Below are 26527 nucleotides of genomic sequence, written 5' to 3'. Positions count from 1 at the left end.
AAACTGTGACCCATGAGAGAAAACATAAACCAACAGGTCTTTTTGTCCAGATAAGGAAATGAAAACTGGGGGTTTCTACACAGTGCACAGGCAGCTCCTTTGTTCCCACCTAAAAACATACCACACAGCAAACACCAATTTGAAGGTGTAACCTGTCTAGGAACAGTTTTCCAGAAGCAGAAGAGTTTATCCTGAGTGCCTGGCAGAAGCTGCTGCACCCACAGACTGTCTGGAGGTGGAGAACCTCACACAGACTGGGCAATATCTACTGTGTGGACTGAAGATACCAGCTACAAAGAGTCATTGCTCAGCAGGGCTGAGGGTTTGGCACCTTGTTCAAAGCCAAACCTACAGACACAATCACTTGGTGCGGCTACTGCGCCTTGGCTCCTGTATCCATTCCTTGTACATAGCTCACTCAGACCCACCTGAATGAGAATTAAGTATTTTTCAAATATGATCTTAGGTTTATAAAATCCAGTAGTTTAGTTAACCAAAAAAAATTAAATATTGCTCTGACGTGCACTAAAATGTCTATTTATAGCATTTCATTTATTACCCTTGGGAAAACAGAAGCAATCTCTGGGAACAAACCAATGCCAAAACCATTAAGATCAGCATTACTTGGGAATGACCTCTACTGCTTACCGAAGATCAAGACCCTGATTTTGCCAGATGTTTTCCATAATTCGAATTATCTGAAGTGTCAGCATGTCCTGACGCAAGTCTGAAATAGTCAAATACATTAAATTTGCAAATTTTGTAACACCAGAATCTTATTTTCCTTTTCCCCCCAAAACTATGCCTAAATGCATCTAAAGATAATAAGGCTTGCACAGTTTTGTGCAGATTTTGTTCCCTCAGTAGAGAAAAGCAGGTTTTAAATAGTAAAAAATGAATATAAACTTGTGGTGGTGATTTTAAAAACATACACTAAAACCAGGAAAATGGAATCACAGTTTACACATCTGTAATATCTTGAAGACATTTACAATTAAAAAGAACAAATATTAAACAGTATTGTGTTCCACCTTGACAGACTGAGCATCTTAGAACATATAAAATTTGTATTTTACTGAGATAAATAATTATCTGTCTATGCTTAATTTTTCTGGAAAAGAAAATAGCTTTTCTCAGCTGATTTTTTTTTAAATATATGTACTTTATAAGCTTATAAAAAACACTAAGTAAAAGGTTAGGAAAATAAACAGGTATGTAGCTTTTGAATTACACTTATCTTTCCTTACCATCTCCATTTTTAAATATTATCTCATTGTTCTGAAATAACAATTCAGACATAATATCTGGGTTTTCCCAGTTCAACCACAGCGGCCTTTTTGCAGATGACATTATCCTGCACTCCTCAAGCCTAAAAGAGATAAGATTTCTATGAAATAGGCATAATTTGATTCTTATACCATATTTCTCTAATACTGCTAAGTTCTCCCTGTTTTGGTCAAACTCTGAACCAGCACCAAATTAAAGATGCAAAGATAACTGACAATGCACCATTTTCATTTCAGACTCAAACTTAAATTAGTATGTGCTACATTAACCATTTGCTAAGACCAACAGAAGAGTTGTGTTGTAAGGGAATATTGTAAATATTCCTTTGGCAAGATGAGCTCCTGGAAAAAGGACTGAAGGACTGAAAGAAAAAGGATGACAACTGGAAAAAGGACTGAAGTTCCTGGCACCTTAAAGGTACAACTGAAGGTCGTGTTGTTCCCTGGTTTGTTAAACCATTAGATTGAAATGACTCTACTCTTTATGGATTACTCTGCTACAAATTCTATTCAGTGCACTTTGAAAATACTGACATTTACTAAGTTAACAGTCAACCTCAACACTGTTATTATTACCATTACTAAACATTTACTGAAGCATCTAAACAAACTTCAAAACTGATACAATACCGAAGGTTTCCCAGTTGATGGGCAGGATTAAGAGGAGAGATAAAACCTTGCAAGGCATCCATGAAATCTGGCCGTCTCATTTGTTCAACAAGAAACTTCATCTGTACCTGATCAATAAGCACATTCAGGTCTTGAGAACAGTGTTTACATGTAAATGAAGGTATCAGATTTTAGCTTTGGTTTTCAAGCATGGTTTTGCACAGTTCTAATGTAAGTACAGCTCAGCTACATATTATACAAAGTGAAACCTTTAACTTTAGTTCTGTTGCCTTGAGAGCTAGACAATGGCATTGCACAGAAAATACTGCAGCTCCCCAGGAAACACAGCATTACTGAAATTAGCATTAACACTTTCCCCGTTGATCAAATAGAACAGTTCTAAGTAATTCCTGTGACAGCAGCAGTTTTGAGATAAGGACAGCTTTTGATACCTTCTGGGTCTCATCCTTTTTTTCCTGCTTGAGAATATCTGTGAGGTTAATCAACTTCTCCATGGCCTCCACCTGCCTGCTCAGGTGCTTCAGGTACATTCCACACGCTCGACAGTAGGACTCCAGAAGTAAACCAAACCTCTGACTGACAGTTTTGTTGTGCATTTCAGACCTACACAGGAAGGAAGAAGAGTTACAGCTTAGAGACAAGACCACTTAGAGGTGCCAAAAATGAAGCTGTACTTGTGACATCTTCATAGAGTCCTAAAATACATCCCCTCAAACAATCCCCTCCCCTATCCTTGATGACACCGAGGCAAGTAGAAAACTGAGAGTACAGCAAAGATGCCTTGCTTCTATTTCTGGTCTGATTACACCAGCTTAGAACAGAACTTTTAGGTGACCTCTAGCTACAACCCAATATGTTGCAGATTGAGCTATCAAGCTCTATCAGAAGCCTTTAATAAGGAAGTAAAAATAAAATTTTTACTAGTCTTTTTCAAAGCTTTACCTTGTTGAATTGGGTGGCTTTCTTTAGGCCTCATATATTTGTAAAGTTTTCTGGAAAAATTGATGGGGCATCAGGCAGCTAACAATATGGGAGGCTTTCAGCAGTCTCAGACTACCTTGTTTCCAGAATAAACATCATTAGATAAAAAGAAGTACAAATCCAAGTACTATTAAGTAGCTTTTGAAACTGCAAGGCATGATTTCTGTCACCAAACTACATATTTAAATGCTTAACCAATATAACCCAATCCTTATATAAAGTGGTAACATTTTTCTAAGAAAGGACATTTAGTATGTCAATGCTTCAGAACAACTAATTGTTTAGAGCTAATAGGAAACCCACCACCCCTTAACATGATAATAAGCTTACTTTAAATGCCAAAAGAAGAAGTGTCCTATCCTTTGATTGGTCAGTGCCTTCTTGAGTAAAAATCTCACAAGCTGATTATCTAAATACTGCTCATATTTCAGAACCTAGTTAAAAATAAAGAGAAAAATTTAAAAAATCAGATGTAGCTATTATTTCTATGAACAACATACAGATTAAAGGCAGTTAAATAAAAAGCCATCTATGTTTCACTTTTTTTTTTTTCTGGAATGACTGATCTTGGTATTAATATTTGCATGTGTTAGGCTTTGAACAATATATGCCAACTGTTCACTGGCTGCCTCTATTTCAGGAACTTACCATCTGATGCTTGCTTTACTGTTACCAAATATTTTAGCCTCAACTTGCTCAAAATTTTGAGAAGATGCTTCTGCTTATCCTTTCCCATATGTCAGGACAGCTGAAATAGCTGCTTGTTCCAGTTGGTGGAACAGTTTTGCATCTCTGCAGAATGCTGGCATTTAGTACCAACAAGCAAAACCACAGCACTACAGAAAAATTAACATTTCCTCTCCTCCTAAATAATCTGCAAAGCAAACACGATGACCTTCTTTTCACAACAACTTAACTTTTGCTGTGTTTTAATGTGATCATTGGACATACACAAGACAACAAACATGCCAGAATATGCTCAGTACCTGTACCAGCTGGATTAGGTACTGAGACAGTTTGTCATCAGTCAGGGACTTCTCCAGACACCGAACTGCAAAGGCTCGCACCATGGGGTCTGGGTAATTGCAGTCCAGCAGCTCCATGGCCTGCTCTGGCTTGATTGAGGGCCAGTCCTTCACCAAGCAGTACATCTGTGGGCAAGAAGAACAAGCACGTTACACCTCTGCACTGGTCAGGAAGAAGCTGTAACACACAGCCATTAGAAGGCATTGTCAGACAAACTGCATCTGTGTAGAAGCTGTTTAATTGCTGGTCCTCTCAATCAACAGTCTGGTATTAGTTGACTTTGTTTTTCTATCTACTCTAAAAAGAATTAAAACAAAACCTCACATTTAACTGTAATTGACAAGTTGGCAACATCAGAGGGATTTGAGTAATGACACCAAGAGGAAACCTTAAGACCAAACTGAGCTAAAGAACAAGAACTATGGACCAGAGACACCTGTCAATCATAGTGGCAACTCCAACTATTCATTCAATGTATCATGCACACATAACATGCTTTTAACTTCCATAAGTTTTCTTTAAAATAGAATTTTAAAGCTTCTTCAAAAATCTAACACTTCTTCAGTGCTTTATATTACCTGGGCCACTTCATCTCTAGAATTCCACTTGACAGACAAAAGTAATTTGGGTAGAATTTCTGGAGTATTCACACAATAGTGTCTGCAAAAGAGGAAAAAGAAAAGTTGCATGTACTAAACAACACTTTTGCTTTCATAACCATCATGTCCCCATAGCCTTGCACCTTTTTCTTCCTTTTCCAGCAAGGTGCTCTCAGGACCTTTCCATGCAGGTAAAATTGCAGTAATAAGGAAAATGGGAACTCACTCAACAACTTACTTTTCTCCACAGGATTATAATCAAACCACACAATGCAGAACACTTCACAAGCCTTGTCTAAAACATCAACTCCTCAGCACAGAAGAAAAGGGAGCAAAACCCATGACAAATTTGGAATGAATGGGGTGAAGTTTGATTATGCCAAGAAGGTTTTTTCTTTGGTTTGGTTTTTGATTTGCAATACCTGTGTCTCCAGAGGAAGTCCTTCTCTTGCTCAGTGATTTCAGACAAAGGGTCTCGGGTACAAATGGCTCGCAGTTGCTCCTTGTCACTCTCTGTTAATTCACTATCCCGAGCTATTCTGTTACTCTGCAGAGACAGTGGCACTTTAGCCCTTCACACAACTCCTTCTATTGCCAAACCACACACGTGAAATACAGTATTTGAACAGCACAGCAACCACTACAGCCTGTGTCATGCAATACTATCTTGCTGCATTCACTTGTTATAACAGAGCTTAAAATTTAGAAAGAAGATGAAAGACTAGGCCTTTGATCTCCACAACTGCTTTTAGTCACTGCTGGCACAAGAAGAGGCACATTTCAACTAAATCAGCTGTGTGGAGAAATAGCAGCAGTTGACATCTGATGAATGACACAATGCAGCACAAAGTGAGACTGGTCATTTCTAACCCCAGCTTGAGATTGCTGAGGGTTGCTGAAAGGAGTGAAAAGGATTTGGAGCTAAAAAAGCAGAACATGGGGGATGAAAACAGGTAAATAAGGGGTAGAATGCTGTAGAAATGCCTGAGGAACAGGAAGATGGAAAATAGTAAATCACAATTAGTGTAAGACTTGCCCCAAAGAGCACAGAAAACAGAACTGCTACAAGCAGAAATTAACTATGTTGTCAGTGAAGTGAGTTTATCCTCCTCACCCTTTTTTCTTTGTGTCAGATGGAACAAACAATGAGCTAGAGTACAGAAGCCCAGGTAAGAGGTTGAGGAATGTTATTTACCAAGAAGACAACTGTCCTCAAGCATTTATTAAGACCCTGTTATGCTCAGTCACAGTATAAACAGCAGAAATGCTGCTCAATGATGGACATCCTGCTGAGCATCAAGAGAAATCCAATGCCCACAGCTTGCTGTTCAGGATACACGGGACAGGACTGCTGCAAACAGCCCTGGAATTCCCACTCTGGAAGCTCCTGCCACCTCCATGCTCCCTGGCACAGCCGAACTCCCACCACAGGGCTCTTCACACAGAGCTCCTTGGGCAAACCCAAGGCTTTGAACCAGCCTCCAGAAGAAAATGCAAAACACACCAACCAATTTCATAGGCTTGGCTTTACTGCTTTTCTGTTTTCACTTCTTTTCATCATCCAAAAAAGTGCTTTGAAGAAAGCTCCAAACCTCACCAAAAAGCCAATTTTTATGCACAAGTTCTGTTTGTGGAAAAAGTGAGATAAAGGACTACACCCATGTGTATGTCCATCAATTCCCTTAAAATTCCCTTTTCTTGTGGTCATAACTACCCCATAAAACAGACAGGAAAGAGTTCTAAGCCCCTTTGGGTTACACAGGAAAGCCTAACTATAAACATGAAACTACAACAAAGAAAAACAGTATCATTGAAGGAGAATTGCAACTTTTAAAAAGTTAAACTAAGTAGTTTAACACCCGAATTAGAGGACAAAAATGTCAAAAACACAGTAAAACAGTTTCTCTTTGGAGTGTTTTGGTTGGTCAGTGAAGCATTAGATCACTTTACTAGTAATATATAGAAAGGAGAATATATTGCCCATTTCACCAAACATACAGCAAAAATTTGATTTTTTGATTTTACAATAAATGATGTAAAAAAAGATGTTTTGTCACTGATACACTGAGTAAAAGAAAGTAGTAAATAATGCTTTCATATTTGACTAGCTAATCCTGGAGGGGGAGTTTGCCTTACCTGCCCTGCATAGCTGTAGTTGAATCCCAGTTCCCGTGAAATTGTCCAGTTTGCGTGTTCTTCAATCACTGTCATATCTGGAAACTTTACAGGGTTGCTAAACCAATCAAATTCCAGCTCTAAGCATGGAGTTTCCTAGGTCAAGGGAATTCAAATTACTTTTTCTGCTGAATGACAGCAACCAGAATAAAGCATATTTTGAAAATGCACTCTTAAGGGGGAAGCTGGCATGCAAATACCTTATTTGGATTTGATCCAGTAACACCAATAGGATTCAACAAATCCTCCAGCCCATGAGGTACTGCCCAAAGATTCAAAGCCATTTTCCCAGATACCAGAGTGTCTGTGTAATCGAACATGTTTATATTTCCCCAAGCCAATGGACAGTGCTCCTTAAAGAGATTAAAATATGATTTTTTTTCAGAGTCATCTATGGATTACTGCAGAGCGAGTCAGGAGAAACAACATTTTCACCCCAGATCAAGTTGTTACATTCCCAGATTAGCAGAAAGCAAGTTGTGGAAGCTTTACCATGTTTTTCTAGGAATGGCTGTCATAGCAGTCCTTTAAGAAACTGATGCTAAAAGAATTGTAAACACATGCACATATCTTCCTCACACCAGACTAAGTCAGGATGATGAAAAAAGTTTTTCTGACAAGAGATTTTTTACCAAGTCCTGTAGTGACAGAACAAGGGGCAGCAGTTTCAAACTTGAGGCCAATATTTTTAGATTGGACAAAAGAAATGTGGTTGTCTATGACAAGAGTAGCCAGACACTGGCACAGGTTGCCCAGAGAAGCTGTGGCTTCCCCATTCCTGGAAGTGTTCAAGGCCAGGTTGGATGGAGCTTGGAGCACCCTGGGCTAGTGGAAAGGGGGTGGAACTGGATGATCATTTAGGATCCCTTCTTACCCTAATTACTCTGTAAGGTTCACAGACCTATTCATAGACAAACACCCTCAAACCCACAATGCAATGATGCTGCTGGCTAAAAATTAAATGTTGCATGTAGATTCTTAAAAATTACTATTTGAGGTCTTGCATTAAATGCTAAAGGAGTACAAAATTCCTTTATTTGAAAATTCAACTCTAAAGGTACAAATATTGTCCTTTAAAAATAGATAGGTTAGTAACATGGGTATTGAAAATTAATTTTAAAAGCACTTCCACCTCAAAACACTAACACTGGTCTTCATGTCTGGCAATGCAGTATAAGCACAACTTACAGTGCTGAACTGATAAGCTTTCTATTGAGTTGTTTGATTTCCAAATACACAAAAAATAAAAACCAAAATAAAAGAAACACCCCTATTTTAATCGTATTGAAATCAAACATTGCACTAAGACTCATTGCCAGGAGAGCATTTACCAACTACCTTCCCAAACCTGACAGAAGCAGCTTTGGCTCCCCAGTGCCATAAACCTTGAGGTGTTTTACCTCCTTCGCACCCTTCCGGCCTTTAACGGAGCAGATGGAAAGGCAGAGCCGGGCAGCGCGGGGGAGATCAGGAATGTACATGTCATACAACAGCCACTCATTCCACCTGCAGGATTCAAGAGGCACAATTAAACCAGGTCAAAGGAGGCATCATTCACTTCACCAAAAGGCATTTGTTATATTTCTGAACTGTGTATTTGCGTACAGAGCACACTTTCTTACTGAAAAAGGGTCCCCCACATATGCGTTTGACCACATTCACTGCTTTTGGGAATGGAAGCTTCCCCAGCAGTCTTCTAGCCCCAACACTGTTTAAAAAGCCATGTTAGGTTCAATTGCTGCAACCAAAAGATAATGAATTTGCATATATGCTACACTGATGTAAGGTTTAGCTTGTGAAAGAGATTTCCCTTCAGGGGAAAAAGTCAACAGGGAAAAAGAGCTTTCAAAACCAAGCTAAACTTCAACTGTTGGAACATAAAAAGATATCTGCAAGATGGGAATAGAACATGGAAACCCAAAGCAACATTCCCAAGTCAAATATTTTTCTATTTACTATACTATAGTAATAATAGCACAGATTGGTTCTACAGGAACAGTTGATTTTGTTTTCATGAACTTCTCTAAGCAGAATTTATCTCTCAGTTGGTAGAACTGTGCTTTTGAAGAGGAACTTCTGATCCAGTTTCTCCCCCTAAGCAGAGTGTCATACAGAATTTTCTCAGTTGAAAGAGAAAGCAGCTTCCAAGGACAGCATTAATTTTTCAATGTATCTGTAGCTACTGAAAGCAATTTTACAAAGAAATAACTGTGAAAGCCCTTCTCTAAGAATAAAGAAATTGGCAGATAAACTTTAATTAACTTTTCTTATGTGTTCATTTCATATAATACAGATCTGTGTGACCATATCCATGATTTTAATGCATAACCTTCACCACCTTTCCAAGATTTTTATCTCTAAAATAGTTGAAATTATCAGCTCAAGTACAGTAGTATTTGGGGCAACTCAGAAGGAGAGCCTATTTTTCACCAACTATGTATATTATTAGTCCTTTAATTATAAAACCTAATCATATTCATAGAAAATGTACAGATAAAAGTAAGAGTTTCAAAAATTATTATTAAAGACATGAAGTCAGAAAATGCAAGCAAAGAATTACTTCTGCACATATACTTTGTATCTAATCTTAGCAGGTGCTGAAATTTCACACCTCTTCATTAGTTACAGTTATGAGAACAGGTGGCTAAAAGATGTCCCTAATGTTTATATAAGCTCATATAAAACTTCTCTTTGCACTTTTAAGTCAGGTGATTAATTTTTTCCAGGTAATACTGATGGTTTGTCAAACATCCTGAAAATATATTCTATAATATACTATTATGTGCAAGACAAAATGCTTGTGTTTGAATTAAATTAATGCTATTTATATATATCTCTAGGGTTATGTAATATATTTTTATAAAACTTCAGGTAAAGGATTCCCAGCAAAGAGCTCTACCTGAGTAATGCCTAAGTCAAGCCTTTACTCCTTCAGTGCTGTCATTTATGATGCCCTAAAAGTCAGGTTCTCTACAGTCACTCAGGTATTCATCTTACCTGGGATTAGAACAAGGTACCCTCTGAGTATTCACATTGTCACACAAAGGTTCCCCTCCATGGTAGATACCTGTCCTAACATAGATCTGAAAACAACACCCATATTAGTCTTTGAAATGTTACTGTAAACAAATGTTTTCGTTGCAGTCAACACATACCATGATTACAACACACCATCCTTTCATTTTCAGTAACAAAACAAAAACAAAACCAAAACTAAAAACCAAACAGCTCCACCACTCCCCAAATTAATTCACACTCTCTTGGGTGTACAGCACAGTTTATAAGCATATCCTTCTAGAAAAAGCGTTTTGGTCTTTCTCCTCACTAATCGCAAAACTAGTTCTTAAAAAATACAGTAACAAACTTGAAATGAACACTAAAAAAACCACCCCTGGAATTTACTCTCCATTCTTTTTGTGCCAAGGCGTTGTGAAAGGAATTCCAAGAAAAGAGAGTCAGGGTTGTAGATGTCTTCAGTGGAATTGAACACTACACCTGCTTTTTGCCCCCTACTACCCGACACCTTTATTTCCATAAACAAAGACAGCATGCCCTCATCAAAAGCACTCTCAGTTACTGTAATACGTTCTTAAACATAATTACTTAGAAGACAGATAACATTTCTTTTTCTATCCATTACAATCTCTGCTGAAGTGCTGTGCAAACTGAGTCCTGCTCCTACCAGGCAGAATATTTAGCTAACTACCACAACTCACACTTTTTAAGCAGTATAGAAAAGTTTCCAGATGCTAAAACATGGGTGTGGCTCTTTAGAATTAAATACTTCAATTTAAGTAAAAGAGTGGTATCATTTTCTAACGTGTTAAATAACAATTTTCCAATGCCAAAAGAAAACACTCAGGAGGGAAACCACGAGCTGCTGCAAAGCCACGAGCGATGCCATACCTTATCTATGTCTCTAATGTTCACATTTACATAGGTAGCACAGAGGATCCTTATTCTGAGAGCACTGTTGATAGTCCAGAGGGATTTGGTGGTGGCCTCTCCGTTCATGTAGGGCGTGGCGGTGGAGATGCGCCGGGAGTAGGATGGCATGGTGAAGGTGTCCAGGGGCAGCTGCGTGTACAGGCTCTCCTTGGCCATCAGCATCAGGTTGGGCATGCGCCCAAGCATGATGCAGCTCCTTATGTACTGCAAGGAAACAACCAAAGTGCTGTGTCTTTTCAAAGCCCACACTCTTGGTAATGGGAGCCTACAAAGATACTTGGGGAGACAGGAAAGTGGAAGAGCTTGTTGTGTCCTGCACGCACACCCTGCACAGTGATAGCAGGTACAGCATCCAGCAGTTGTTGGGTAGGGTCACACAGCCACACCTCATGGCTCTGAGATGTGAACATCTGCAACAATGGAAGGCTGAACTGGAGAGAGAGATGGGAGCTGAAAAAAACACCAGCCAGGTTTCTTGTAGAGCTTCTCAGCCCCAGCACAGTGCAGCACAGAGCAGATGGATTTCAGCTGCTTCTGGAAGCAACTGAGCTGTTGTGGAGCAGCAGGGGCTGTACCAGCCTGCAGTGTAGCATAGGTGACTGACAGTGCCAGTCCCAGGCAGGGAGCACAAGGGAAGCAGCAGACAAGCTCATTTTTGGCTCAGGTGTGCTCATTACCTTATGCTCAGCACTGATCCTGACACACTTCACCTGTCCATTCAGGTCTGAGTGCTGAGAGCATTTAGTCTGGCAACACTACCACAAAACAGTGTGTTAGGACAGGTCCAGCCTGGAGTTAATGAGCAGGCTCTGCTGGGGCACAGCAAAGGCAGACCAGATGCTTCTGAAGAAACCACGCTAGATCAAATAGGTCTGGTGTTTGATCTTCAGATGACTCTGCAAAATTATTCATGTATGCCTGCACTTGTTCCCCAGCTCCCAGAGTACAGAGATGCTTTTCCCATTATTCAGGATACCCCACCCCTCCTTCTCTCCTCCACTGCTCTGAAGATCAGATTGTCAACCATTCTAGTCAAAGGAATGGGAGCAGCTTATTACAATACATTCCTCCAAGAGGCAGCAGCAGCAGCCTGCCAGGAAATCTACAGGGTAACGTGTGCTCCAGAGAGAGCTGCTCAGATGTTCCTCTGTCCCATGTTCTTTCACACTCCCAGCACTAACAAACCCAGGCAGTGAAGGACAGACAGAAGGAAGACTCAGCAATGATTTCTGCAGTGCTGGAAATCTACATTTTTTATCTTATTAAAGTAATGAAAAAGCTGTAACAGGAAAACAGTTTTCTCTTTTACCACCCCTTTAGGACAGGATTTAAAGTAGAAACGGCTGTTTCATAATTTACAATCTGATCAAATTTCCTGTTTTATTACATCAGCACCATTCAAATATAGCTCATCTCTTGCCATTAAAAACCCAGGATATTTCTGAAAGTACCTACCTTTGATTTAGCACTAACATTAGAGGAAAACATTCAAAGAAGAAAAATTACATGAGTGATACAAATTCTAGTTCAAACTACCTCTTCTCCTCCTTCTCCCTTCTGAAGCACATGGATTAGCCAATTTGGGCACACACTGTCACTTCCTATGTTTTGGATCAAACCTAATACTGATCCATTTTTCTCCCTACAAATTTGGATTATTTTGGTGTAGTTCAAAAGAAATCCTTTATGTTACTCACCTTATACTGACTCAGTGGACATTTTTCTAGCAAGTATTCATCACAGCCACAGACTTTTAAAATATATTTGCCCTGGTACTCCAAGACACAAAGTTTCAGTTGTTCAGATGACAGCAACATACTTCGAGTTTTCTTCCTAATTGCTTCAGCAATAACTTGCTCAGGCACACAGTCATGATTGATTTTTAAGGTGTATTTCTGCTTATCGTTGTTTGGTGAGACTATTACCCAAATCACCACTATAATTTGCCCTGCAATAAATGTAAAATAATGTCAGGCCTATAATTTTCAATGCAGTTTCCAAAGAAAAAGCACAAACCCTAAATAACCCCCAAACCAAACAACTCCCATGCTTCCCCAACACAAAGATTTGCTTTTAGTATTAAAGAAGATGTAAACAAGATTCATTGCCCAAACTGAGAGAGGGTTTATAATTTCTGCAGGGAACTAGATGTATTAAGTTTGTTTTTGACTCCAGTGGAAATTCAAACTTTTAGCCCTGAGGTTAAGAATATTTTTATTAACTGAAAACTACTGACTATTTGGCCTTCAAGAAAATAGCAGCACCTCTTTCATATTTGAGGACTGCAAAGTAACTCAGTGATTCAGCATCATTTATTTCAAGATATCTGAACGCCATAGAAAACTGCAAAGAAAACAAGCTGTTCCCACACACCAAAAAAAGTCACCTCTATTTACTGAGTTATATTTCAAGAATCAGTTAGAATAGCACAATTTTAAATACCCTTTTGAATGTAGAGTCCATCAAGAAAATTATTATAAATAACTTAAGGTGTAAGGTATTGCTGAACATAAAACATATAAAACATAAAACAGTGATCCGCCTAAGTCAACAGCTATATTCTTTGATTTCAAACACTGAAAATATATTACGTTTCTGCTGTAAATATTGCCCTTACCTTTGTCTAGTTTGTTGTAGATGTGTTTGGGGAGTTCAGCTGAGGACTCCACATTTGGAGGATAGACATAGAGTGCTCTGCTGTGTGGGGCATTGGCATCTCGCAGATCCACGGCTTCTTTACACACGTTCAGAATGTTTCTTCTGAAGTCTTGTACTTCTGGATCCTTGACCATGTCAAACTCACAGACAGGCATGCCAATAGCAAAACCTACAGCATTGGAGCAGCATGAGGATATCATTGTAACTGACATGTACAGCTAAACATTTCTTCAATCAGTCACAGAAAAAGCCACCATAAAGCAAAACACAGCCTAAAATATGTGTCAGCTTCTACATGCATATTGATTTATATAAACAAATTGTTTTATATCATTCAAGAACTACACAGTTCTAAAGTTAAGTGCACTCAGCAGACACAGAAAAGGTTAGAAAACAGGTGTACATTCCCTGAAGGTCCTGGAAGCCTGAAATCACTGCTCTCACAGCCAACATTCCTTCTGGAGGAAAAGGACCAGGACTCAACTTCCTTTGAAGTCAGCACAGAGTTTCCTAAGGGGCCCAGAGGAGCTATGAAATTTGATTTTTTTTCTCCAATCCTGACAGGATTATTGGTACCTATTAGGACCATAATCAACTTTGCTTACAATGGAATGACAGCTATTAATTTTTTTTAATGACCTACACTATTCAAGAACAGTGTATAAGCACTCCAAGAGACACTGAACTTAAACTCTTTGACACAGATCCATATAATAACAGTGCATTTCTTTTAGGTCCTTCAGATGTAATTCCATTTACTTTAATGGGATTACTTGGATAAATCATCATTTATGCATGAGTGTTCAAATGGAAACTTTCAATTGTTGTGTTGCATGGTTACCTAACCACTGCTCTCCCCAAGTCCTGAACATGTTGAGCTTTACAAAACAGAAGTAATTTACTTATTATGCATTCGTCACAATTAAATCATTTAACAATTAGCAGTACCTCAGAACAAGTATTTCCAGTTGACAAGTCTCTGCCACTGCAGTACACATTTGTTAGCAATGAAACAGGAGTGGGTATGTTTGTACTGCCTCAATTTAATTCTTAACCAAGACGTTGGAACAAATGCCAGATTCCCTGGGCTTCCACAATGGAGCATGGAAAATCATAAGCTACTCCAGAGATTCAAAACATCAATCTGTCTTGCCTTCACATCTCCATTCTCAGGTGGTTTTTTCCCTCCTCTGCCTATGCTCTTTTGTCAGAAGAGGGAAGAAGAAAGGTGAAAAACCCTAAGTTCTGAAATTCGACTTTCTAAGCAAGCTAGAGCAGAATTAAAATCTGTGTCCACAAATGTGGTTTAAGATTTGTAGTTATATCTAGAATTTACAATTCTGTAAACTCCAAAATAAATGACTTCCCAAATAACAGGACAGGCATTGCTCTGTAATAATATAAAATCCTGCTAAATGAGCAAAAAGATACTTATGAGCAAAAAGATACCCTCTAACCCACACGAAAATACAAATATGCTTTACAAAGCCAAGGTAAATTAAACAGATCAGAAAACAGAAGTTTAACTCACTGATTAGAAATACTGGCTTTACTATGATCAGCATCTTTGGACATTTGGTGCAACAACTGGCAATTATGAAACATGACAGATACAGGTGACAAACATGACCCATTCCAGTTTTTTATATTTTGAAGAGGATCATCAGTTAAACAATGTTTTAAAAAGAAGATAATCTCACCTATTTCTCTATTAAGAATCTTTTCTTCTCTGTTACCTACTGGTTCAATAACTTTCAGGAAAGGCTGAAACAGTCGCAGGTCACAAAGTCTCCGCGTTTCATCAAAAAACTCTTCTCTCTCTGCTTCTTGTGTAACACTTACAAAAATGTAAGAAGATTCATCTTGAAGGAGCTGATAGAGAGGGTACTTCCTTGCTTCTTTAAAGAGTTCATGTTTAATAGTCAGTAAGGTGGCCTCACGGAGGCATTCTAGAGTCACTATCATTCCATTTGGGAGGAGACACTCCACCAGGATCCTGGGGGGCATCAAATGGATGCCCCATAGTTCACCAGATGATGGCCGTGGAGGCATTTTTAAGTCTTGGGGTAACTTTGTACTTCGAGCTCTTCAAGAAGTGATTCGTCTGTGTAAACCTGAGAGAAAATCAGAAATTTAAATGTCAAAATTTAAAATACAAACATCACTGAGAATTTCAGATAAAATGGTTCAAATGCCACTTATAATTGTAGATGAATAGTCAAGGCTCTATTTTACATTCACAAGAAAGACTTGCTAAAAACAAGCCTAAGAACTTTGTATTTGAATCTAAATATCTACTCAAACTAAACAGTTAATAGAATCATACTAGTTTGGAAAAATGCCAATATACATACAGTCTTAAGAATAGAGGATTTTTAAAAATCTGAACTTTTAATTCATTAATAGAACATTTCAATAGCAGAGGGATGAAAATACCTAATACTCAAATTATTATAGAAATTTTTAACCAAATCTCAAGCCAAGTTCTCTACAGTTTTAATCTGGAAAGTGAAGCATTTATTATAATTTGGACGATACAAACCATTAGCTCTTTTAAGTTTAGCTAAACCAAGGCTTCCACATTTAAAAATGTTTTTTTCTCATCTCAAACCTCTACATATTCAAAGAACACTTACATTATAGTTATAAATATTTACTAAAAGCTCTAAACTTGATTTTAAGAATCCATGTACACAGAAGACATGGCCATAGCTGTTTCAGATCAGTATAAGCTACTTACACCAACAAAAAAACCCCTTTTTTCCATTAATGAGACAGAGGAATTGAGCCCCACTAACACTTTGTAGTTGGGCTTGTTTTATTTAGTGCCAATGCCCTGTTCCAGTTCCCTTTGGCAGCTGCATGAATGTCCCTGCCAAGCCAAAGGAAAGGAGGGGAACACGTGTGACTCTCTATCTGTGATGCTCTGGCCATCTTAGAGCAGAGGAAATGAGTATGAGAAAGAGAGAAAATGAGAATGGGACACAGTATGAGAAAACCAGAGTCTGGACAGAGCGGAGATGTTTTATAGCCCAGTGGGTGAAGGGAGATGCCAAAAAGAGAGCAGAACAACCCAGGAGGCACACAGTGATACTTCACCAATAAACACGCCTAATCCCTACCTATTTTAATTTCCTTAACCAGAGGCAATATTTGTGTATTTGCAAAAGAAATCCAGTTTGTTCAGAGTGTTTTCACATACAAACTTTTGGCATCCTGTGACAAGACTGAAGAACACTTCATGTTACAAATTATTTGTTCTTCTTTATTGGAATCCTGATACTTTCACACAGTATTCTGGATTTTTCTGCAATGAAAGAAAGTTGTCTATCTGTGCATTTACTGCTCTTAATTTTGCAGAAATCCACCACAGAACCACAGAATGTTAAGGGTTGGAAGGGACCCTAAAGAGCATCTCATTCCAACTCCCCTGCCCTGGGCAGGGACATTTCCACTGTCCCAGGCTGCTCCAAGCCCTGTCCAACCTGGCCTTGGACATTTCAGGGATGGGGCAGCCACAGCTGCTCTGGGCACCCTGTGCCAGGGCCTCACCACCCTCACAGTCAAGACTAATACTTACCTAGCCTAAATTTACCCTCATTCAGTTTGTAACCATTACTCCTTCTCTTATCACTACAGTCACAAACCATCTCAGGACTGCCCCTATATCTCTGTTTTCTTCACAACAGAAAGGAAGGGAAACCCACAATGTCTTCTGTTGGATCAGCTTCCATTGGATCAGCTTCCTGAAAGCTCTCACTGTGGAAAAGCAATGGTTGCAATGATTGCCCTTTGCTCAGCAAATTTTAAAAATATGTATTTATACTAAAATATATTCCTGTATATATTAATTAAATTATGCACATATAAAAATAATGTGTGACATTTTATATATAAGAAAAAGTGATCCTCCCTGTTACATTAGCATTTCTTTTCTAAAAAGTTTTCTTCCCAGTACATACAGTACCTGCTCTTGCCACGCTTCAGGTTCTTACAAAGAAACATCAGAATGAAAATGATGTTTTCCCAAATCCACTGCTTCCTAAGGAACTCTGAGTAGCAATAGGGTTGTCTTTTTTAATCTCTCCTTTGTAGTTGCAGTTTGGGCTTTTAAAAATATCCACAAAAGTATTGAAGTGTCACTGCAGATTTAGAAAAATGCTTTTTCACTACCACCTCATGCATATTTAGAAACGCTTTGCAACTGACTTCTTTTTAAGAAAGCGCTTAAAGAAGCTGTTTTATTTCCCCCATCATTGTGATAGCCTCAGCCAGCGGATGCTGAAGTGGAAAGCTCCCAGCACACACAGTGTATTTACAGAGACAAAATTGGGAAGCTTACCAATTACCAAACATTGCCAGTGAACCCAAATAACACCATTCAGAGTAACTCAGAGGGTTCCAAACCACTGATAACTATCCTCAGCTCACAGATAAAATGGAATACACAAGTTTAAATGGCATCTTTTTGATCAGGCAAAGCATGAGCAAGGTTCCCTCTCCATATCACTGAATCACATGCCTATTTACATTTCTTAACTGCAAACACAGGCAGAAGCACATCACTGTTATGGCACAAAGCAGCACAAAGCCCTCAAACAAACAAGAATATGCAGTCATATGAGCTTCCCTGTCCACAGGAAAACACACACAATGATAGTACAGATGGACACAACCAAATTAAATATTCACAACACAGACTCAGCTTGTACCAGCAGCCTTTTAATTTCAGTTCCACCTTCCTGCTGAGGCTCTTCTGAGCCATGAGAGCCCATTTTCACCCAGCCCAAGGCGTGTGTTCTCACTCCTCACCCTGCTGGCACTGGGGCTCCCTGAGCCGACTGGTTACAGGTCAGATGGATGGCAGAGGACAGCTCACTTTCCCTTTCTTGTGCTGCCTTCTGTTGCTTTAGCTCCTTCTGAGATCCCCATGGAGTCAGCCTAATGCAGGTCTGAGCTGGGGGCTGCCTGACTGCAGCAGGGCTGGGCAAGAACAGCTGCAAGGATGGTGCCACTGCAAGGTTTCCTCCCTCCCTACCAGCAACAAAGAATCAGAGGCAGGAATGGGAGACACACATACACCAAAAATGTAAATCCTTTTAGCCAAGCATCTCTTCAAAATAAACATCAGCCTTGGCTTTCTTAAAGAATTCAAGCCTTAAATGACAACTCAGTACCTTTTCTTTAAAAACTTGTTAATGGTCCAAATGTGACATCCCAAAATCTACAATTTTTAGAGCAACTGCACCAAGCCAGCAGCTTTTGTTTCAAGCTGGGATACAGACATGTGCTGGAATGGTGCATGCAGTCACTGTGTGCACATTCAATCCACTTGCACATGTAAGCACGCCTCCAGGGTTTGGATTTGGAAAGCAAGAATGTAAACAGAAACAGTTTTCAAGTATAGCTGGCAGCTTGTGTTTCTGTGTACACTTTAAAATCTGGAAGGCTGCCTGGAATAAATAGAATCAATTATGTTCTTCGACAGTAAAAGGACTGTAATTTAAAGGGGATTCTAGAGAGATGTTATTTAAATCAAACTTCAAATGAACACTTCATCACACCTGCAATCCCTGACCTTCCTAAAGCACCTTAAACATTTTTATCCTGCCAAAAGCTTTGGGACATCTGGACTAGCACAAAACAATCTCTAGTTCTGAGATTCCATTCAAAAAGAATAAACATACATGAGGGAAGACAGCAGGAAGATAAACATGCCTTCCATAATACTTGCTTTCAGATACACTTAGCATATGAATGCTAATTTATATAGCCTATTTTCTTACAGGTTATATAAATAATATAATCTGATATAGACGATATAGTTCCTTATTAAGAATATGATATTGCAAGTTTAGAAAATTTGGTTTCAGTAAACTATGACAGTTCTATTGCCTTACAGATGAAGACACACTCTGCATATCAGAGGGGCAATCTAGGGGAAAAATATTATTGTTTACTTTAGCAGAAACAGCCTGTCTGCCATCAGCATAAGTACCTACAGTTAGTTTTAAGGCTCTGCAAGAAGTTCTTCCCTCTCTAAAGTACCAACTAGCAAGAAATGTGGCAAGCATACAAGGGAGCAAGAAGCGCACTGTGCAGTAATACTGCATTGAAGTATAAAGCATGGGATGCTCATGCAGGGAGGCACACACATCCCAGTGTCTGAGAACTGAACAATCTGCACTGCTCTGCACACCAGCCAGTGTTTCAAAACCCATTCAAAAGCACAGACTGAACACTCGATACAATTTTATCAGCCCACGTTTGAAATTGAATGAGTCATTCAGCGAACTGTTACACTTTAATTGAAGTCCATTAGTTTCTCCAGTCACAAGACAAATCCCATTATGTTGTTTGTACACACAGGATGTAGCAATGTTTTATAATATTTTGTGGCATCTTTGGTATCAGAGAGCTGCTCATTAGGATTTGTGTCTGGATTGATTTCTTTTCCAGGCAGAATTTTCCTTTAGACTCCTAGCATTGCCTTCTATTCATTTAACAGTCCAACAATTTATGATCCTGATTTACTGTGCACTCATCTGTAGGTTAAATGATTTTCCTGATTCTCTATCACACTGACAGAAGTATCAATTCCAGGTATGACCCCAAATAAGCTTTTATAAAGTACTATGGAATCCTCAAAACAGAAGCTGTAAGTTTGTGCAAATAAAAGAGTTCCTGGAACAAGAACAACACTTTTCAGAATGCAAGGGACATTTCAACCTTTCTAAATGCCAGAATGTTTTATTCTCACCATCAGACAGATCAGGCACTCTAAAACATGAAGAGAACTGGACAGAGTTTTCCAATTTTGCTGCTGTCCAAACCTGCTCTGTGGTGACAGTAAGACTGCTCCAGATTAGGTATTTTCAGTACTGTCCTTTTGTTCTTCCTGTTTGCCAAGCTGGCACTCTTCCAGAATCCAGGAAGACTAGTACAAAGATGTCTGAAACTGTCCTCCATGAAAACATTATTATACACAGATTTAACTGGCAAAAATACTGCTTTGTTCAGAATAGAAACCAGCAGACTGTTGCACTGCAGGCGTGTCTAATTCATACGTATTGCCTTCATCCTTATTTCCCAGAAAACGAGCAGATACCCGGAACTCCTTATCTGATCACAAACAGCAGCCCAGGGGAAGCAAACAGGAGGATTTAACACTGTCAAAAACATCTCTGAAACAGACAAGTATTTCCAAACACTACCAATTTTATTTGTAGTTACCTATTTCTTCCACCCTTCAAAACCAGTGTTGAGTACATTTGCCTTATTCTAGAGGGAGCTAAAGACCCCTAAATTTATTGGCAACATCTGTAGAATAATAGTACTGCTGAAATATTGGATCTTTTTCTCCTATGAATGCAAAAGCTCACTAGAAATTAGTGAAAAGCAGTTTCTCATATGAGAATATGGGGTGGCTACATTTCAGAGCTGTTCTCTTTAAAGTTATCTTACATCCAGATTTTTTTTCAGAATACAGTATTTTCTTAGTGACTCTCAGATACTATGAATAAAATAAATGGTGAGGTCACCCTGAAAAAAGAAGAACTCACTACAAAGTATTTCCCAAGAGGAACTATGTGTGCTATGTTGCTGCAGGATCAAACAGCTGAAACAAATCCAAGATGATCAGTTTAAAAAGATTTACTATTGCTGGAGTATTTTTTTCCTCTCCAAGTGAACCAAAAGACCTTTGTGAATTCTGATTCTGCAATCCCCTTGTTCGCCCTCCCCCATCCATGCAGGCACAGTGTTTATAGCTTCCCTCACTGTCTGGGAGCCATGAAAACAGGATCACGAGAAAGAAGCATTTTGGAGTTGCTGGTGACCTCCAGAACTCCCACTAGGACTGTGCCTTCTCCCTAGGGATCCCATGACATACCAAAGGCAGAATATCTGTCCTAGAACATTTTCTTCCAGCTAAAGGCAGAACTTTTTCTCTTCGTTAAACAAAGTAAAGCCGGGAATTAAATTTTCCTTTTTAGTCCAAAATCATTCAGTAATTCCATACCTAGCTCCACCTCAAAGGACAGGATTTTGTTATTTATGGAGGACAAGTAGTCATAAAGCACAACAAAGAATTAGAAAAGCAACATATCATCTATTTACACTTCACATATCTGCTTACTCATTAGTTCAGCAATTAGTTTGGCTTGCTGTGTAGCAGGATGAGAATTACCTTTCCACCTGGCTCTGTGCTGCTCCTCCACATTAGGCTGTGAGCTCTGAAGGTCAGTGAGCAGCACTGAAATTCTTTCAAGCTGTTTAAATCAAAAGCTTTAAAGTTTGCCAACAAAATCAGAGCAACATGCCATTTTGCACCCATAGAAATAAGGTTTTCCTTTCATTACATATTTTTGTTTAATACTCCATTTCATATGGCTGAAAAACATTGTTTTATGTGAACATCAGGAAGAACACAAAGCCAAAGCACACCACAAAACCTTACTCTGCTCCTTGCTGCAAATATTAAAGGTTTCAATGTCAACTTTCACATGCAGTTCTGCTTTTGGAAATTAGTGCCAGATGATGTAAACAAAAGCTTAATGAAACCAGGTTTGAAAAGTAACAAATGCTGGTTATATAACTTTAAAAAAAAATAAAATTCCACCTTAAATAATGCTGTTTACTTTTCTTTCCATGTTTCTTCCCATCCTCCCACCTTCCTGGGATATTTGGAATGCAGACAGTAAACAGGATCTTTAAAAACAGGAAGTGCTGGCACAGAGACAAGGAACCAGAGCAGAGTTAATCCAGGTGTTCTGCGCTCCAGCCTAGTCTGAACCCCCACCCAACATAAGCAGCTGTGCAGCAGACCTGTAACTCAGATCCAGGGCCTTTCCCAGTGTTGTTCTCCCCAGATTTGTCACCTTGGCTTTTAGAAGGAACTGCTGCAGCATGATGAACCTCCAGTCGCACTGAGGAAGAGGAAAGATTTCCTCTCCCAACTGTCCCTACCCAGAAAGGCAGGGAAAGAGCTGTAATAAAACTCCGGAGGTACTGCAGACCTCACACAGTTACACTTACCTCTCTAACACAAGCAACAGTGTCAGGAGTGTTCAATTATTAATTTACATTCATCCTTACACAGAACAGTTGCCTTCTGAGCCCTTTCTTTACTAAGAAGCAGCTGAAAAAGACATCAGACTCAGACTGACTTACAGTATCTTGTTTACTTCCCATGTAACATTTCCTAGGATGCAGTCTGGCAGCAACTTTAAATTGAGATAAAGTGTTTCTGCTGTATTAAGTTACTCCAGACCCTGAAAGCAGCCAACGTACAAAACCAGAAAAGCTTTTGCACTGGCAGTGGATAGCACCATTCTTGCATCTTCACAGATTTTTCATAGTAAGCCTAGAACACTGAACTGGAAACAGAAGTTTCAGTTCTGTAATCCAAATATAAATTAGTTTTCCACTTATGCTATCTTTACAGACTTCTGCAGCCAAATAGTACTTAACAGGAGCATGGGTTTAGTTTGCATGGACTTACTGAATTCAGTTAGCAGAAATCATTATCTTTTATTTACTGGCAAACAAGGATAGCATGCAACTTTATTTTTGTTAGAGGATTTGTAAGGAAGCACATGCCTCAGCAAAAGCCATGGAAGTAGGTTGTTTTATTTTTCTCTTTGTTTAAACTCCTCAACTGAAAAACTCAAACAATGCTTTCTCCACTGAGCTGCTCCTTAGCTCCCTTTTCAAAATCATTTGTTGAGCGAAGGAAGTTTGTAGCAGAGTTAACACAAAGGCACAGCCACTGTAATGAAAAAACTCAATTCTGCAGCTAAATACACTTATCCTATAAACAGCTGAAACTCACACAGTTCTTGGCAGGTTATCCTGTAAAAGACACACGGAATAAGACAGCAGCAAACAAATCCAGTTGTGTGCAAACCCTGCCCTGTGGAAGCTGTTGTCTACTACCACACAAGCTACAACCACAACAGGAAAATACCACAGCTTTTCAAGGGTCAGTCACAAATGAAGTCTTACTCCCTATCACTTGTTTGTGATACAGTCAATGGTGATTAACTAAATATTCATTTGGCAGTAGATGATAACCCTGCTGAGAGGTGAACAGCAACAGTTTTCCAGAAAATATTTTCAACCAAAGACCAAGGACCAAGATTGTCCTGCCTACCCTCCACACCAAGAGGGGATAATATTCATCTGCAAAGAATTTGGCAACACTAATTGCTCCCATCAGGCCTCATCTCCCTAAAGGTCACAGGTCACGTAGGTGTAGGTGTATTACACCTAAGCACATAGGAAAGCTGGGTCTTCTATGTGAAACAACACTGCAAGACTAAATTCCCGATTTTGTAAACCTACCTGACTGCTTCATGTAAGTTTCAAGGAAAAAGTTTCTCTGAAACCTCAAGGAGTGTTTATTCTCATTGTAGCTGTTGATCCTGGCTGAACAGCACTTTTCTCTGCACTTACAGGCTGGATACCACAATCGTGATGCTCACGACATCAAAACATTGCATTTTTGTTCAACAAGTGCAAACAAACATGATCCACTGTGACTGTGTGTCAGTAGGCGCTGCATGCTCCAGCCTGAAGCACAAAACCAGCTCTGGCAAACTGGGACATGGTTCTTCAGCATCCTTAACCAAATGGCTATCACTCCTGTACATGACTGTTAAAGCATCTGTTATGACTTGATGTTAAAGTTCCCTGCAAAAGTTAGGCTGCAAATGAGACCAAAACACCTGTTCAACGATATCAACATTATTCTGCCACATGAAGTGTATAAGGGAAAGAGAAGAGAGAGAGCAGGCAGGAGAGAGAGTCACCACCATGGATCCTGTGGTGTCCCCTTGGTCCTCCAGTGCCCTGGGCTTCTTCACAGCGGTGGCAGAATCCCACTGAGATGTTTGAGTGGTTTTTGGCACCTCATTAGCATGAGAGGTGAAAGTAGGCAGAGTTTTCCGGATCCTCATTAGCATGAGGCAGAGTGGGAGTGGTTTTGGGTTCCTCATTAGCATGAGAGCAGTAAGTGGGTGTGGTCTCACCATTGCAGATGGTCAGGTCTTATTTTGGTGGCCATTTAAGGTGTGCTCTGTGGGTCATACATTGCACACAGCCCCCAAAACCAAGAGTCCTTTTTGTGACCCCACTCCTTGGCTTGTGCAGTTACACACTTGTTCTATAACACGCCCCAACGGAGCATTGCTTTGAAAAGCACTGCCCTTGGTCAGAACTGAAACTCTTTTTGTGGCTCATGCAGAGGCGGCTCTGGTGTTTCTGCAACAAGTTTCACTACTGAGCAAGTGTTTAAGGCAGATGCTGGAAATGTTATTACCCCTTTCCTTACAGCATCTGCTTTGCAAACCATGTTGTGCAACACAAGCATAGTAAGCATGGGGCTACTGAGACACAAAGCTGCGTGCTGTGCATCCGTTTCTCCTCTACTTCAAGCTGTAACCCAAATTGTTTCTCTAACAAGGTCAGCATACCAGCAATTTGTGGTTGATGCATCAGAAAGAAATGTCTAGTGTTTGTCTAAATAGATAATGTTTGTAGTGAACATGAACTTCCAAAGAAGTGACATAAGCTCATAGGTATTTAAGCAGCAACTATCAGCCACATCTCTGCAGTAGTTTAAGGATTTCCCAGCTTCCCAGTTTAGAAAGTCACTTTCATATCCAGATTAAATGGCTTGAGACTAAGGCACATGCAGCCTACTACTACAATCAGAGCTCTGTAAGAAGGATATATTAAGTTGAAAGGACTTTATTTTAAAAAAGCCAAAAAGATACTGGTAGTAATCAGTCACTGCTCTTGAGAGAATTTTACACATTTACACACAGAAGGAAGTATTTTTTAAATACATGGATGGTTCTTTGGAAACATTTCATTAGTATTTTCATATTCATAGAATTTTCATATTCAAAAAGACTGAAATCAGTTTTCAGCCTGGTGAAGTTTAACCGTGGAATAGAACAGAAGACCACAAAAGCTCAAGTGTTTTGGATTTAATTTCCACCCATTAAAAAAAACAGCAATTAGGGAAGCACATCTATCTTGCAAAGCATCTTTTTTGTTGTTTAAATAAATGCCTGCTCACATACCAGGACAACAAGAGACTGGAATATATAATCATGGTTACATTTCTCATATCACCCTGAAGCTGTTTGTGATACTGCACTATCTGCTGAGGTACAATGAAAAGCTTGGAAAAGAGGTGATGAAAGAAGACCTGAAGAGCTGGATTACAAAGCACTTTGACAACATATTTAAGAAGAGTTTCCATAGTCAGGAATAGGTTTTGCTACCCTTTTCTTCATGTATAAACTGCCATTTTATTGCCTGTTGGCTTCTGTTTTCATCTTTATCTCTTGGTGGCAGTTTTTGCCATCGCTCCCGAACTGTCAAAACATCCCAAGTTGGAGCTATCTGAGATCAAGGCAGTGCTGCTGAGCAGTGATAACAGCATCAGTACTTTATCCTCCATTTCAGAGCAAGCTGAAGAGGAAGACAAGTTATTAGAATTTTAGATGTTCAACCTTGGTTGAACACGGGCAAAAAAGTTAATCTCTACCTTCTCAAATAAAATGTTAAAATCAGTTTAAGCTCTTTCTTTTAACTAGCAATCTCTTATCCAAAACTTCATGTAACTGTGTAAGTTTATCCTCTCCAATTACAGCATTACAATTTCATATATTACCATTTTACACTAAAATACAAAAGCAATTTATCACAAATCAATCTTTGTAAAAAACTTGCTAGACTGGCAGTGGAACTCACAGGCACATCCTCAATTATACATCACAATCGAGACCATTCCAGATGTCTGGTCATTGCTTAAAAATTAGCTCTTAAACACCAGAGGCTTTCCGGGGAGAAGTGCTCTTTTACAGTACTTAACACCTTAAAATTGAAGATTTCAGAGGTGACAGCATGAAACTGCATGAAGATAAAACACAATATATTTATCACTTCCCTCCCACCAGTGGAGACTGCCTTGATAAACTGGTAAGTAGAACTGGTTGTTCAACATCCACAAAGGCAAAGAGCAATTTTCAGTGTTATTAGTATCACTTCCACTTTTACTACTAGTCACAGCATTTCCTGATTATTCTGTAAAGAGCTGGGAATATAAATAAAAGAATGCAGACTAAGTGTTATGTTCTAGAGTCAAGCAGTTTAATGACACCACAGGCATATTTTGGGGTATTTGAAATGCTAGTTTTGACTTTCCTTTTC

At 39.2% G+C, this 26527-nt stretch overlaps 1 protein-coding gene across 9 annotated transcripts in view; it reads right to left on the bottom strand.

Moving 5' to 3' along the window:
• Positions 1-24166, bottom strand: part of PIK3CA (phosphatidylinositol-4,5-bisphosphate 3-kinase catalytic subunit alpha) — a 31569-nt gene extending 7403 nt beyond the window's left edge. The window contains exons 1-18 of one of the 9 annotated variants that reach the window (XM_041467926.1): positions 22130-22314; positions 21924-22030; positions 15004-15417; positions 13263-13472; positions 12343-12593; positions 10604-10849; positions 9695-9780; positions 8098-8203; positions 6898-7050; positions 6659-6793; positions 4945-5069; positions 4502-4583; positions 3884-4048; positions 3228-3331; positions 2348-2519; positions 1917-2023; positions 1248-1369; positions 649-727 (exon numbers count right to left, since the gene is read on the bottom strand). In XM_041467926.1, coding sequence (XP_041323860.1) covers positions 649-727; positions 1248-1369; positions 1917-2023; positions 2348-2519; positions 3228-3331; positions 3884-4048; positions 4502-4583; positions 4945-5069; positions 6659-6793; positions 6898-7050; positions 8098-8203; positions 9695-9780; positions 10604-10849; positions 12343-12593; positions 13263-13472; positions 15004-15355 — 2495 coding nt within the window. In that variant the 5' untranslated portion in view covers positions 15356-15417; positions 21924-22030; positions 22130-22314. Of the gene's footprint in view, positions 1-648; positions 728-1247; positions 1370-1916; positions 2024-2347; positions 2520-3227; positions 3332-3883; positions 4049-4501; positions 4584-4944; positions 5070-6658; positions 6794-6897; positions 7051-8097; positions 8204-9694; positions 9781-10603; positions 10850-12342; positions 12594-13262; positions 13473-15003; positions 15418-16425; positions 16611-17270; positions 17959-20063; positions 21461-21491; positions 21740-21761; positions 21890-21923; positions 22031-22129; positions 22315-22339; positions 23109-23647; positions 24092-24117 lie in introns of those variants that run through there. The other 8 variants (XM_041467927.1, XM_041467930.1, XM_041467931.1 and 5 more) reach the window with 8 other exon arrangements.
• Between the last annotated feature and the right edge of the window lie 2361 nt (positions 24167-26527).

This window comes from Pyrgilauda ruficollis, unplaced genomic scaffold (genome assembly GCF_017590135.1).
Source record: "Pyrgilauda ruficollis isolate IOZ18807 unplaced genomic scaffold, ASM1759013v1 scaffold21, whole genome shotgun sequence".
Taxonomy (NCBI): Eukaryota; Metazoa; Chordata; class Aves; order Passeriformes; family Passeridae; genus Pyrgilauda; species Pyrgilauda ruficollis.
The sequence above is the reverse complement of the archived record's forward strand: the minus strand, read 5'-3'. Positions and strand labels throughout refer to the sequence as shown.